General features: G+C 40.3%; 1 protein-coding gene across 1 annotated transcript in view; it reads left to right on the plus strand.

Annotated features, from left to right (window-relative positions):
• Window positions 1-16,043, plus strand: part of LOC149128392 (uncharacterized) — an 83,017-nt gene that overhangs the window by 37,413 nt on the left and 29,561 nt on the right. The window contains exon 3 of the mRNA XM_089305419.1: window positions 11,720-11,788. Coding sequence (XP_089161545.1) covers window positions 11,720-11,788 — 69 coding nt within the window. The remainder of the gene's footprint in view (window positions 1-11,719; window positions 11,789-16,043) is intronic.

Here is a 16,043-nt window from a genome sequence, read left to right on the forward strand (position 1 = left end):
TTCAGACTGAGTCATTAGTACACTAGATAATCATGTAGCTTTCCTTCCTCCCATTTAGTTTAGTTTCATGGTCTTCAATGGCCCATCATCATTGCATTTTTATCACTCATTAGCCCGGGCAACCCACCTCAAGTAACAGGTGGAGGGACTGCTTCCCAACTCCAGCCTCGCTGAGGAAGGAAGAGTAGATACATGTGGTTTGAAGAGCACTAGACTTCAAGTTAAATCAAGATAAGGCCCAGGCACCCACATATCACTTGCTGTCTAGGTAAACAGAGCCAACCTCTTAATTACCGAGTAAAAGGAAGGTATGGGAGTACTGAAGGTGTTGGGGAAGTTCTAAATTTTCATTGAATATTTATATTTATTTTATTCGTATCTTTCTCCTATTGGTTATAGTCCATGTCATGGTCATCTATGTGTTTTTTCTCAGCCCCTAGAACAGTGTCAGTTGCCAATAGAGTTAACTAAGAAATTGTCCCATACATGATCTTGGATAATGAACATTATCCATTTCTTTAATGAATAGAAACTGCTTCTACAAGGGATCTTCAAAAAGTTCATTAAAAAATGCATATTAATTTTTAAAAAAGTATTCATAGATTCCAAATCTTTTGCACCAAAATAACCTTATCTTTTAAACGTTTTAATTTTTTTTTGAGAGATACAGACAGATTATGTATCCACTGGATCACTCCCAAAATGCCCAAAGTGGCTAAGACTGGGCCAAGCAGAAGCCAAGAGCAAGGAACTCAGTCCATGTCTCCCACATGGGTGTCAGAGATCCAACCACTTAAGCCATTATCTGCTGTCTCAGAGGAAACTAGAACCAGAACACAGGCAGGGCTAGAAGCTAGGCATTCTGATGTGGCATGCAGGCATCCCAGCCAGAGTCAACCGTGGGGCCAAATGCTTGCCCCTAAACTCCATTTTCCACCAACTTTTTGAAGCACCCTCATAAAATAAATAATTAAAAGTCTCAATATTTTCTTTACTTTTAAGTGGCTTTATATAGATGCATGATATTGGGTATAGAACTGCCAGACTTCCATATCTGAAGACTCAGCAGCCACAGATTCAACCTAATCATGGACAGAAAAAAAATGTTTAAATAATGCATCTGTACTAAACTTGCACATACTTTTTTCTTGTCATTATTCTCTAACAATAGAGAATAATACCTATTTATATAACATTGTGTTAGATATTATAAGTAATCTAAACATGATTTAAAGTATATTGTAGGATGTGCATGGATTATATGCAAACACTACACCATTTTATTTAAGGAATTTAATCATTCATGGATTTGGGGTTCCCTGGGGGATCCTGGAGCTAACTCCTGTGCATACCAAAACAATGACTGCATATAAATAAATAAATACAAATATATGTGTAATTTATAATTGAAGGAAAGTCAAGCAAGGAAATAGTTTACAACTGGTTTATGAGTTAATACTAGTAGAATTTCAACATCTTGTTAATTGTGATACAGAATATTTAAATACCAAGTGTGTATTTGTGTTATTCTAAACAGATGGTCAGCAGAAACTGAAATGAATGTTTTGGTTGTTTTCTTATGACACAACTGGGTGAAAAGCAGAACTACACAGAAGTTTCATAATAAAACTCCAAACCGCATCAGACTTGTCTATTGTCAGGTTTTGTTACACTCCCCCTAATTCAACTCAGACTCCCTGAGGTTGGCACACAGGACAAAGTTTGAGTCAAAATCACTTAGGGATATATACTTCAGATTCTGGGGGAAACCAAAAGAAGCAGCATTTTTTTTTCCTCCACATGTGGCAAGACTGTTATTTTCAATGTTTATTTAAATTTCAAACTCAACATGACAAATAAAGATAATTGCCTGCAAAGAGAAGGGAGTGAATATTGAGGAATCCTCAAATTCTATTCCACTCAAAATGAAGTATTAATTGTGCAAGACTCCTTAGTACAGATAGTAAGTTAGAAAGGAGGCAGGGCAGACAGGGAGAGAGGAAAGGATAGAGTGAGCAAGGGAGGGAGGAAGGAAGGAAGGAATCAAAGCACAAATGAGCCAACCAATAAGGAAAATGTGCATAACCACAGTTTGGGATTAATCCAATTCTGCCCTCCTGAGATCCAGGGGGGAAAAAAATTCACGCCTGACCTAATCGTCTTCATTTATTTGGAGGCTGGTTCCGTGTTGAAGTCAGATTGTATTCACAGACAGTCATTAGAAGACAATTTAAGAGTTTTACTCTAAAAAAACTGAGGAGGAGCTGACGCTGTGGTGTAGTGGGCTAAGCCTCAACCTGTGGTACCAACATCCCATATGGGTGCCAGTTCTAGTCCCAGCTACTCCTCTTCTGATTCTGCTCTCTGCTGATGACCAGGAAGGGCAGTGGAGGATGACTGAAGTACTTAGGCCCCTGGGCCTGTGTGGGAGACCCAGAAGAAGCTCTTGACTCCCAGCTTGGATCAGCTTGGATCCCAATAGAATGCAATTATACTCCATGAGGGTGAAGACTTTTGTCTACTTTATTAGGTGTTAGAATATCTCCTGACACATTTTAAATATTCCATAATTATTTGTAATATAAGTGCATGAATCCTGGTGAGGCTAAGCTCAGATCATCTCCATCTACCCACCTTCATTTGGACATCTTTGATGAGGTCTTTGGCCTCACCAAATGATGTGATCTGGAAACACAGCTTTCCTGTGACAGCTGCCTTATGATCTAGAGATTAGTCACTTTCTAATTTATATACTGACTGAACTAGGACTCTTACAATTTAGTATGTTCTAGGAATTCTTTGGATTTTTTTTTTCCAGGCAGAGTTAGACAGTGATAGAGACAGAGAGAGAGTTATAGATAGTGAGAGAGAGAGAGAAAGGTCTTCCTTCCGTTGGTTCACTCCTCTAATGGCCGAATGGCCGCCACGGCAGGTACTGTGCCGATCCGAAGCCAGGAGCCTGGTACTTCCTCCTGGTCTCCCATGCGGGTGCAGGGGCCCAAGCACTTGGGCCATCCTCCACTGCCCTCCCAGGCCACAGCAGAGAATTGGTCTGGAAAAGGAGCAACCAGGACAGAATCCGGTGCCCCAACCAGGACTAGAACCCCGAGGTGCCGGCGCTGCAGGCGGAGGATTAGCCAAGTGAGCCATGGTGCTGGCTCTTTGGACTTTTAAATGCAGACCATGAAGACAAGGGGAGTTACTGAAGGAACCACACCCATTCAGGAGCTGCACTGCTGAGAGAATCCAATCCCACACCTGTGCTTTTTTGTCTGAGAGGACAAGAAATAGAGGAAGACAAATTTTTGACTTTAATGTTATAAAACTTTAACTCATAAAGTTAAGAGAATTTGACTTAGGACCTTAATCTCTGGATTTTAACTTATTTGGACTTAACTCTAGAGCAAAGTCACCAGTTTTCTTTTCTTTTTCCTTTTTTCCCCCTTGGCTATAATTTCTCCCTGGAATTTGATCATAGGAAAGGGTGCATATTCAGATGTGAAGCATTGTATTGCTACATATAATTATTAGAGTATCTTTATGCTGTCATTCAATGCCATTGTAGAACTCTGATGGGCTACATTCATGTTGCAGCCATGAAAATGACTTCTAAGATCTGCTGTATGGAATGTAATGAACTGAGAGCCTCTGGAACAAACACCACATTCACAGTGAGGCCACATTTCTTGCCAGCTGCTTTTAACAAATAACTGAAGATGATGAGCTTGCTAAAGCAAGGACATTCCAATGTGACAACTCCTCCAGCAAGTAATTTTGGCTCAGGTCTTTCCAACCAGCTAGACTTAACCTTTCTAAGAACTGCACTATTCTCTAAGATTCTTCCTCCCCATTTCTCTTCCCTTCCCTCTCTTCCTGCACAGATATCAGACCTGCACTTCACTTTTAAGGCTGTTTCTTTTTTCTACTTCCTCCTCCAATAAATTTCTTACATGCAATAAATCTCTCCTTAGCATCTGATTCTCCATGGATCCAAACTTGGCTAGACATAATCTTTGTTGGTAAAAAAAAAAAAATGGGAAATTGATTTTCAGTCTTGAGTATAATGATGCCTTTAAGTTAAATGATCTAACGTGCTCATCTGGCCCATTTCAGAGCATTCCACCTAGAAAATACTAGTAGGATCTGCAGAGGAGCATGATTAGTGTTGGGAGAAACAGCTTCATGAAAGCAAGAGAATTATTTTGATAGCCTTCTATTCTCCCCACAAGGGAACAACCACAGCCTGGTTGAATATATACCAAATGGTCAAGTCCAGTTGATTAAGGGAACAAGACTCAAAGACATGCTTAGGGGTAAAACTTTTTCCCTATCTGCGTTTCTTTCCTGTGGAAGAAGCTTCACTAATGTAATACTACTATCCCTTCTCTGCCAACGCTTCTCATTCCTTCCCAGGGAAAGAGTATGACTTTTCTTATGGATGAGTTTGACAGTAGAATTTTTTAAAGATTTATTTATTTATTTATTTATTTGAGAGGCAGAGTTACAGATGGAGAGAGGGAGAGACAAACATCTTCCATCCACTGGTTCACTTCGCAAATGGCCACAATGGCCGGAGCTGGGCTGATCCAAAGCCAGGAGCCAGGAGCCTTTTCCGGGTCTCCCACATGGGTTCAGGGGCCTAAGTACTTGGGCCATCTTCCATCACTTTCCCACGCTGTCAGCAGGAAGCTGGATTGAAAGTGGAGCAGCCAACACTCATACCAGCACCCATATGGGATGCCAGCACTGCAGGTGGAAGCTTAACCTACCACACCACAGTGCCAGCCCCTTGACAGAAGAATTTTAAAATGCTTATTTCAGCCCCTTCTTTCATTTTAATTTTGAGGCCACAGAGAACATGCATTCCATTATGCTCCTCCACACCATACACTTGACATGGGGGAGATTCCCACATATGGAGACCAATAGGTTCAACACTACCTGACATATGACTATGGTTCCTGATTAGTACGCCTATTATTATCACACATGTAAGCCACATCCTCAATTCTAGCCTTTAGAATTTAGCAGTTTACAGCTCCTTTTTTGTCTCACAGTTGGTTTTCACCTAGGAGGGAACTGAGGTAGAAGAAGTCAACTAACTTTCACAAAAGCATACTGCTAGAACTCACTTAGAACTCAAGCAGAAGCCCTTAGCCTGTATGGATTTTAATTTTGTCATTTCTTATTATAGCTCTATTTTCACAAGGAAGGCTTTAACACACATAAATTAGAAACATTCATACTAATGATTACAATAGTAAGGCTAAAGTTCCCTCCTCTAGTCCTGCATTTTCTTAACTTAGATTTTTTAAATGTTTAAGCTATTATATTGTCACATTTAAAATCTCCTGAATGTCTTGACAAATGCTTCAAAAATGTGATCTGATGGAAAATGTAACTTGTAATTACCTTATTTTTCCATGTGACCTCTAGCCTACTACCAGAAAGGGACAAAAATTGTGTATGCCCGAAATGTTTTCATCTTTGTATTGGGGACTTGGAAATGACTGAATCTTGATGTCTCAAAGAGCCTGAATATAATAGACAAAGTATAATTACAACCATACACTACTCATCTTACAAATCAAATAGAGGTTGGGGGGGGAAGCTATTGTAATCCATAAGCTGTACTTTGGAAATTTATGTTCATTAAATAAAATAAAATATAAAAAAATAAAAAGACAAAAAAAAATAAAATAAAACAATGATCCATTTGAAAAAAAAAATCAAATAGAGGAACCAGAGCTGTGGCGTGGTGGGATAAGCCTCTACCTGCAGTGCCAGCATCCCATATGGGTGCCAGTTCATGTCCCAGCTGCTCCTCTTCCAATCCAGCTCTCTGCTATGGCCTGGAAAAGCAGTGGAAGATGGCCCAAGTGTTTGGGCCCCTGACCTGCATGGGGGACCCAGAAGAAGCTCTGGGCTTCTGGCATTGGATCAGCCCTGCTCTGGCTGTTGCAGCCATCTAGGAAGTGAACTAGTAGCTGGAAGAACTTTCTCTCTCTCTCCCTCTCTCTTTAATCTACCTCTCAAATAAATAAATGAAAAATCTTTTTAAAAACATCAAGTAGAAACTGGCATTAGTCCTAGCAGTTAAGTTACTATTTAAGACAACTGCATCCCACATCTGAGTACCTGGGTTCAATTTCAGGCTCTAACCCCTGACTACTGCTTCCCACCAATAGAGACTCTGAGAAGTAGCAAGTAATCACTTAAATACTTGGGGTTCCTACCACCCATGTAGGAGACCTGAAATGAGTTCTCAGCTTCCAGCATTGGCTCCAGCCTAGATCCAGCCATTGCAGGCATCTGAGGAGTAAATCAGTAGATAGGAGCCTCTCTCTCAAATAAACAAATAAGTATTTTCTTTTTTTTTTTCATTTTCAATTATCTTCATATACAGAAGATTGATTTAGTATAAAGATTTCATCAGTTTGCACCCACACAGAACATAAACAAATAAGTATTTTCAAAATCAAGTAAAGCCTATCAAATTAGCATACCTTTCCACTGTCCAGGAAGGGAATCAATTCTTCATGAAGACATTGATTGAGCAACATGTTTCTCAATACTAAGGACCTTCAGATGAATGAGATCCTGACACTGTCCCTTGATAGCTCATAATACTCCTCTTCTGTGTTGTCCACTGGAACTCTCAAACATGTGCTGATTAATAAGGTGTTTTTGTTTGTTTGTTTGTTTGTTTTTTGCCAGGCAGAGTGGACAGTGAGAGAGACAGAGAGAAAGGTCTTCCTTTGCCGTTGGCTCACCCTCCAATGGCCACTGCGGCTGGCGTGCTGTGGCCAGTGCACCACGCTGATCCGATGGCAGGAGCCAGGTACTTATCCTGGTCTCCCATGGGGTGCAGGGCCCAAGTACTTGGGCCATCCTCCACTGCCTTCCCGGGCCACAGCAGAGAGCTGGACTGGAAGAGGGGCAACCGGGACAGAATCCCGGCGCCCCGACCAGGACTAGAACCCAGTGTGCCGGCGCCACAAGGCGGAAGATTAGCCTAGTGAGCCGCGGCGCAGACCGATTAATAAGGTTTTATAAGGCATCATCAGTCATGGGTTCTAGTTTGTGTGTATTATCTATAAAACAGTCTTGGTCCATGAAATAATCTGAACATTTTGTTTGAAGATATTTTATAAAACTGAGTGAAAAGCAGGAAAATAAGATTCTAAGACTTGCAATTATTTGGCAAGACAAAGATGGAAATAATTAGGCATGCTAAAAGTAGCAAATATTTAGCCTCAATTGAATTATTTTTAGACTGTAGCTAGTTGATCTTTTAATTACAAATTCAAGAAACAGATTTAAAGTATTCATATAAAATGCAGAGATGTAGTGAAACAGAAAACAGATCCATAAAATTATGAACTGGAAATCAGTATTAACGTATATTCCAGGAAATCAATTGCAGAGAGAAGTTTCATTTCCACAACTCTATTGATAGTTTTACAGGTTACAGCTTGATTCCTCCACAAGAAGAGAAAAGAAGACTGACAATTTTCTCAAAAAAGTCAGCATACAATCTCTTGTTTGATCTGCTACAAAATCCCCTAAAAAAACCACTATTAGCAAACCCTTCCCTACATTAAAATACTTTTCTTCTGACTACAAATGTCCCTTCCAGTAAGCTTAAAGAGCTAGAATTTGAAGTAAGACATTAATTTAGGAAATTAATTTTATCTATATTGGGTATTTATTTAGTCTGTGCATGAAATATTTTGTATGCCATTAAAATTCTTGGAAATTAGAGTAAAATACAACTCAAAACACAATTACAAAGCGAAAGTAAAAACAAATTTTCCTGTTGGGGTCATTCACCTTTCTGAAAGTAATTCTTGGATAAAAACTGAAATGGTTCAAGTCTAGGTCTCTTCTGTTGAGCCCACATTACTAATCTTTGCTTTTAGTATAAATGCAACTAGAACTCAGTTGGGCTGAATTCTGTCTTTTTCTCTCTGTTTGTCTGAATAGTAGAAAAATTTAAAAAAAATAACAATGGCAATTGCCCACCAAGTCTACTTATTTAAACATCAATCGTGCCTCATCCATTGCACCAACAATAGGTATATTTGGTATCTATACAAATATGGCTACTGTAAGATTATAAGCATGACTCCCCATTCCTCCCTCCCAAAAAGTCAGATCTCATTCACTTTGCAGACTTTAAAACTACAAGATAATATGCATACATATAAAGAAACAAGTTTCAAAAAAAAAAAAAGAAACAAGTTTCTATAACTTTCATTCTTTCATATCTTTGAGGGACTAAAGGGAGCTGTAAACTTGGCACAGAGTCTCTGCTTAATTAATGTACCAGGTATGCAACTAAATCCACTCTTTTCTCTCAACAGTGTTCCAGAGAGGTGGTGATAAACAGGAAAACTTTCCTTCTTACACCCAAATAGTTTGGTGATAGCCTTGCATTTTCATATCTCAAGAAACTTTTGCCCAAGTTCCCCATTCTGGGAAACCATCTCCATCACAGTAACTGAGATTCGCTCCAAACCAAAGTTCATTTGTTCCCCCATCCTGCCAGATCCTCTTCCCCCAATGAGAGCAATCTAAATAATAAATGTACCCTTGGAGGTAATCCCATTGACCCTGAGCTAGAATCCACTTACCTATCCATGTGCACTATGTGGGTGTGACGCATGAAGTCATGCATATGTGGTGAGAAGTCAGTGAATTCTCAATACTGAAGGTGAAATGATTGACTAAATTTGAGGTAGAAGTGAAAGGTTAGAGTGGTGAAGGGTAGGGGTAGGCATGGGTCTCAATCTTTTTCTGATAGTAAACCCTTCACAGGATTTTCTCATGCGTGAAGTTGCTTGGCATGAACTTTGATAGAAGTCTCATTCAGCAGAATGGTTATTTGCACAGGTGTTTGAAGTTATATAACTCAGGGTTTAATTATCATTCTTACATTTACTAGATGTGTGGCCTTGGATAAGTTATTTGAGCAAGTTCCTGGGATAGGTGTGAGGGCTGCTCACTTTTGCTACTTGGGATATCTAAAAATATGTTGCAATCAGAATCTAAAGTCTGTGGCAATCTGATTTTCCCCAAAAGGAGCATGTAGACAAGATTGTCTTATCAAAGCAAATCTCTTATTCCACCAAAGTTACTAATAATCCAAGGGACCAGACTGAAATCTACATCTTCTCCAGGCCATATCTATAGGTGCTCAGCCAAGAATGCAATCAGCTAGCTTCATGATTTGGGATGGAGGACAGCAGCCTATGAAGCAGCTTTTTTTTTAAATTCATGTATTTTAAAGTTAGAGTTACAGAGAGAGAGAGAGAGAGAGAGAGAGAGAGAGAGAATCTTCCATCCACTGGTTCAATTCCCAAATGGCCACAACAGCCAGGGCTGGGCCAGGCTGAAGCCAGGAACCAAGAGATGCTTCTGGGTCTCCCATGTGGGTAGTAGGGGCCAAACATCTAGGCCATTTCCTACTTCTTTTCCCAGGCCATTAGCAGGTAGCTGCATTGGAAGTGGAGCAGCCAGGACTCTCCAATGCCCATATGGGATGCCAGCGTCATAGGTGGCGACTTTACTCACTACACCCTAACGCCAGCCCCATAGAATTTAATGTCTTTAAAATTCCTCTCAAGACATCTGGTTTGAAAGAAAAGGCACAGGGGTGGACATTGTGGCACAGGGGGTTAAGCTACCACAGCAATGCCTGAATCCCATGTTGGAGTGCTAATTAGAGTCCTGACTACTTCCCTCCCAAACAGCTTCCTTCTAATGTGCCTGGGAAGTGAACCAGCAGGTAGAAGACCTCTGTATGTTTGTCTCTGTTTCTATCTTTCTCTGTGTGTGTGTGTGTGTGTGTTGCTTTGCCTTTCAAATAAATATTTATTTTTAAAAATACATCAGAAACCTTAAGGCAGAATAAGAATTACATAAGGTAGAAAGGAATGTCAATGTGAAAGACAGAAATAAAAAATTTGACATATTTTTAACCCATAATAACAACACCTGTATGTTACCTTTAACTTCACTATGAATGACAACTAGACTTCAATATTATGCTATAGAAAATTTTCAAATAAGTTAAAGTATCATATTATAGTCAATATGTAATAAATCTCTTATTTCAAAACATAAAGTCTATAATTTCAATTAGTAGGAGATAAGATATTCTTATTCCCATTAAATAATATGGAGGGAAGGGTGTTTGGTTCAGTGAGTTAAGTTGCCACTTGAGATGAGCACATCATCTATTAGAGTCCTTGGGTTCAAACCCGGGTTCTGTTCTCCATTTCAGTTTCCTGATAATGTGTACCCTGTGAAGCAGCACATGATGGCTTAGGTGGTTGGGTCCCTGCCATGAGATGGGAGACCCAGATTGTGTTCTAGGCTCCTAACTTTAGCCTGGCCCAGTCCAAGTTTTTATGGGCATTCGGGGAGTGAACCAGCAGATGGGAGATCTCTGCCTTTCAAGTAAATAAAATAAATATATAAACAAAAAATTAAAAGAAAAAGAATTATCTTTATAAAATAAATAAATAAGTAACAATGAGCCAGGGAGAGCATTTAGTCTAGTGGTCAAGGTGCTCGTTTCCTCTATTGGAGTATTTGTGTTTGATACCTAGCTCTGGCTCTTGTCTCCAGATTCCTGCTAATGCAGGTTCTGGAAGGCAGCGACTGATGGCACACATGATTTGCCTCCTGCTATCCATGTGAGGATTGCTCTCCCAGCTCCCAGGTTTGACCCCAGCTCAGCTCTGGCTATTGTGGGCATTTGTGGAGTGAACCAGCATGGGGAACTCTTTCTGTCTGCCTCTTAAATAAAAAAAAAGTTTGTACAATATTGAACATGTACTGAACATTTGGTTAAAGGAGTACCAAATTATTTGTTGCTTGGGCATCTACATGTATTCTAGACATAATATAAGCTGAAATCCCTTCCTCTGTGCCATCAATTTCCCAAGTTCATTAATATTCTTTGCTAAAGAGGTATAGATCTCTGTACCTGGACTGCCTCCCTACTGTGGTGCTACTTCTAAATGCTCCCACTCTAATCAGTGTGAACACAGGGAAGGGGTTTAAAGAGTTCTACTTCCTACCACTATCAGTTGAGATGTCTTGGCCACAGTAACAGAAAAACTTAAGAACCATTGAATATCTCAAATAATAGAAGTCCACATGAGGACAGAAGTTGGTTAAACAGTGTCACCACAAATCCAAGTTCTCTCTGTTTTCCTGTTCTGCCATTCTCATTTTCAATCTTTGCATTGTCCAGTTCCAGGCATTACATGAAAACACAACATCTCTTCTTGTGTGTCTCTTTTCCACAAACTAGGAAACTTCTGAGAGGTCCTCAGTAGAATTGTCTTTATGTCTACTGACCAGGACTACATAAGGCAACCTACATCATTCACTGGTGAGAAGAGTTATTGGCTAAGAGAAGCAAAAGCTGAGGGAAGGAGGGTGAACTGTAAAGGGAAACATGGGGTTTTTATTAGAAAAGAGGAAGAAAGAGAATAGATATTGAGTAAACACCACCGGTGTCTACGTACCCACTAGTGATCTACAGGCTCCTCTATAAGTTAACAATTTGCTTTCTTAGGATCACATTCTGAATAGCCATAGAGCTGGCTGAAATAAAGGTGATTTTTGTGTCTTTCTCTGAATCATTTGTATTCTACTCCTTTCTCTCACAAGATACCCAGGCTTTTCAATTTTTTTTTTACAGACAACTTTTGACTGTCCTCCTTTTGCCATTGAGCGGGCCTCTATTCCCTCATCCCACTATGTTTCTCAGGTATGTTGGACCACATGGGATTGAAATGAAGTTATGTTACTGACCTGTAAATGTCTCACTCATATGGGTTAGAAACCTTATGGCAGTATTTCCAAAAGTATACCCATAAAACTCCAGGAACATTTCACAGAGAAAGAAGATTTGGTGGCCCAGTAAGTCTGAACAATGTTTCATGCTTTCCTTCTCTTAAAGATTCAGAGAGTTCTAAGAAGTCCTGCAGTTAAGTAAACTAACGCAGAATGAGTTCTAGAATCAAATCACCTGAATTCAAATCTGGGTCCTACTGTTTTCTAGCTGTACAACCTGTTTTCTTATCTGAGAAAAAGGAAGTCTAATGGTGCTATTTACTTGGGGGTTCTGAGAAAGGTGGATGAGATAATCCATATGAAGCTTTCAGCATAGTACCTTCTACATTCACTCATTTAACAAATATTTCTTTAATTTCCACCATGTATCAGAGACCCAGTACTCACACAGCCTATATATATATATATATTTTTTTTTTTGACAGGCAGAGTTAGACAGTGAGAGACAGAGAGAAAGGTCTTCCTTCCGCTGGTTCACCCCCCAAATGGCCGCAACGGCCGGCGCTGTGCCGATCCGAAGCCAGGAGCCAGGTGCTTCTCCTGGTCTCCCATGTGGTGCAGGGCTCAAGCACTTGCACCATCCTCCACTGCCCTCCCAGGCCACAACAGAGAGCTAGACTGGAAGAGGAGCAACTGGGACAGAATCCAGCACCCATATGGGATGCTGGTGCCTCAGGCGTAGCATTAACCAAGTGAGCCACGGCACCAGCCCCCACACAGCCTACATTCTAATAGAGGAAGGACAGAAAATAAACAAGTGAACAAATAGAATAATTTCAGATAATACTAAGCACAATGAGAAAAGTGAAACATAATGATAATTATAAAATATAACTAGGATGATAATGGTATTTAAAGAGTTTTATCTGAAAGACAGTAAGGGGCCAGCGCTGTGGTATAGCGGATAAAGCTGCCGCCTTCAGTGCCAGCATCCCATATGGGTGCCAGTTTGAGTCCCAGCTGCTCTACTTCCAATCCAGCTCTCTGCTATGGCCTGGGAAAGCAGTAGAATATGGCCCAAGTGCTTGGACCCCTGCACCCATATAGAAAGACCCGGAGGAAGCTCCTGGCTCCTGGCTTCGGATCAGCACAGCGCCAGCCATTGCATCCAACTGGGGAGTGAACCAGCAGATAGAGGACCTCTCTCTCTCTCTCTCTCTCTCTCTCTGCCTCTCCTTCTCTTTCTGTGTAACTCTTTCAAATAAATAAATAAATCTTTAAAAAGAAAGAAAGACAGTAAGACTAGAGAGAGACACAGACACAGAGAGACATCTCTCATCTGCAGGTCGATTGCTCAAATACCACAATAGCCAGTGATAGGCCAGACTGAAACCACGAACTGGAAACTCAATCCCAGTTCTCTTGGATGGCAGGAACCCAACTACTCACCTGCTGCCTCCCAGTGTGCAGCTTAGCAAGAAGCTGGAATCAGGAGTGGAGCTGGGACTTCCACCCAGGCACACCCATATGGGACACAGGCATCCCAAGCCGCATCTTTTTTTTTTTTTTTATCTTTTATTTAATGAATATAAATTTCCAAAGTACGACTCATGGGTTACAATGGCTTCCCCCCCCATACCGTCCCTCCCACCCACAACCCTCCCCTTTTCCACTCCCTCTCCCCTTCCATTCACATCAAGATTCATTTTCGATTATCTTAATATACATAAGATCAGCTTAGTATACATTAAGTAAGGATTTCAACAGTTTGCTCCCACACAGAAACATAAAGTGAAAAATAATAGATGATTTTTTTTAAATGATGATGAAATCAGATCAGACCTATTGTCATGTTTAATCCCAGTGAGAGTCAAGTTGGGAATTGATAATTTCTTTCTTTCTTTCTTTTTTTTTTTTTTTTTACAGAAGATCAGTTTAGTGTACATTAAGTAAAGATTTCAATCGTTTGCACCCCCATAGAAACACAAAGTGAAATATACTGTTTGAGTACTCGTTATAGCATTAAGCCTCAGTGTACAGCACATTAAGGACAGAGATCCTACATGAGGAGTAAGTGCACAGTGACTCCTGTTGTTGACTTTACAAATTGACACTCCTGTTTATGGCATCAGTAATCTCCCTATGCACCAGTCATGAGTTTCCAAGGCTATGGAAGCCCCTTGAGTTCTCTGACTCTTATCTTGTTTAGACACGGTCATAGTCAAAGTGGAGGTTCTCTCCTCCCTTCAGAGAAAGGCACCTCCCTCTTTGAAGACCTGTTCTTTTCACTGGGATCTCACTCACAGAGATCTTTTTGCCAGAGTGTCTTGGCTTTCCATGCCTGAAATACTCTCATGGGCTTTTCAGCCAGATCCGAGTGCCTTTAGGGCTGATTCTGAGGCCAGAGTGCTATTTAGGACATCCGCCATTCTATGAGTCTGCTGAGTATCTCACTTCCCATGTTCCAAGCCGCATCTTAACTATTGTGCCGAACACCTGCTCTGAGAATGGCTGTTTCTGATGGGCGTGTCAGAAAAGCATTTTTGAGGAAGGCATTTTATCTAAGACCTAAGATATGAGAAGGAGGGGCTGGTGCTGTGGCGTATCAGGTAAAGCCATGATCTGCAGTGCCAGTATCCCATCTGGGTGCCAGTTTCAATCCAAGCTGATCCACTTCAGAGCCAGCTCCCTGCTAATGTGTATGGAAGCAGAGGAGGATGGCCCAAGTGCTTGGGCCCCTGCATCCATGTGGGAGACCCAAAAGAAGCTCCTGGCTCCTGGTTTTGGCCTCGATCAACATATTGAAGGCAAGAGCTGTGTTTTTTTGTTTGTTTTGTTTTGTTTTGTTTTGTAAGGTTTCCTATAATTGTGCCCAACACAATTGCTAACACATAACAGGTGCCCAATAAGTCATGGATGAAACAAAATTTAACAGCAATAATGTGATAAACATCTTAAAGTAAAGCACTGGCACACAAAGAAAGAATATGGCCATGCTGTCAAAGAGTTTATGAATCCATAATAGTCATTGAGTCCTAACTATGGTACAGGCAATGGCCATATGGTATGCCATTTAACACAGCAACCTAATGAAGCAGGTGTCAGAACTCTCAGTGAGGTTAGGTAACTTACCCACATTCATGGAGTCAGCAACCAGATTCAAACTTAGGTTCCTACATCCTGGGCTCTTTTCACTATATATTGTAATATATAGTTCCAAGCCTAGTTCCAAGCCTGGGCTCTTTTCACTATATATTGTAATGGTATCAATTGGGATCTAGCCAGGAGGAAAAACAATAGGCTTTCCAGAGGAAAGCATTATTTTTTTTTACAGAAGATTAGTTAGGTAGATGAATGGAAGGGTGAGAAGCCAAATGAAGAATGATGAAATAATTCACAGATTAATAAAATCAAGACGTCATTTCCCTTGCTGCATGAGTGACACTGGGGGAAGAAGATATTATCAGACTCAAGAAACCTGGACTGTCAGAAAGAAGGAGTGAAAATTACCCAAGTAGAACAGGGACCAGGAAGGGAGGGACTTCAAATAGGAGACTGCCAGACTCCAAAGGAAGCAGGAAAACAGAGTGAGAAATATCCTGGTTGTTCCCTTCCCTTCTTGTAATGCTTCTCGTCGCTTTAACCAATCAAGAGCCAAAGAATAAGTCTGTGAAAGACAATAGCAAAGCAGAGCCAGGGAAGGTGGAAATGCATCTGAAACTAGTGCCAGCATGCAATCACTATATCTGAAATGAAAAGGATTATGAAATGAACTGGTATTTAATTTGGGGTTCATATAAAGAGCAAAGAGGTTAAGTAAATTCAAAAGAGGAGGAGGTTATGGTAGCTATAGTAGCAAGAGAGAGATTTATCAAAGGGGAAAAGTAATAATCCTAAAGAAAAATAGAAATACTGTAGGTAAGGAAAAGAGAGAGGTGTTCCTGACAGAAACAACCGTCAAGGTATTTTCCTAGGTATTTACAACTCTACTCAGTAGATAAAATGAAATATCTATAATATATATACACAGTAAATATAATATAATATAATATACACAGTAAAAATAATAAAGAAAAATACTTATATGCATACTACCCAGTCTCAGAGAGTAATATATTATTATCTGCATTTATTTTTTAAAAAACTTGTGTGGCAGCATGAGTACTTGATACAGTGGTTAGGAAGCCATTTGGGTTTCAAGTCCTGGTTCTGCTCCTGATCCCAATACC

This window comes from Oryctolagus cuniculus, chromosome 1 (assembly GCF_051225735.1).
Source record: "Oryctolagus cuniculus isolate XC-2025 breed Fujian yellow rabbit chromosome 1, ASM5122573v1, whole genome shotgun sequence".
NCBI lineage: Eukaryota > Metazoa > Chordata > Mammalia > Lagomorpha > Leporidae > Oryctolagus > Oryctolagus cuniculus.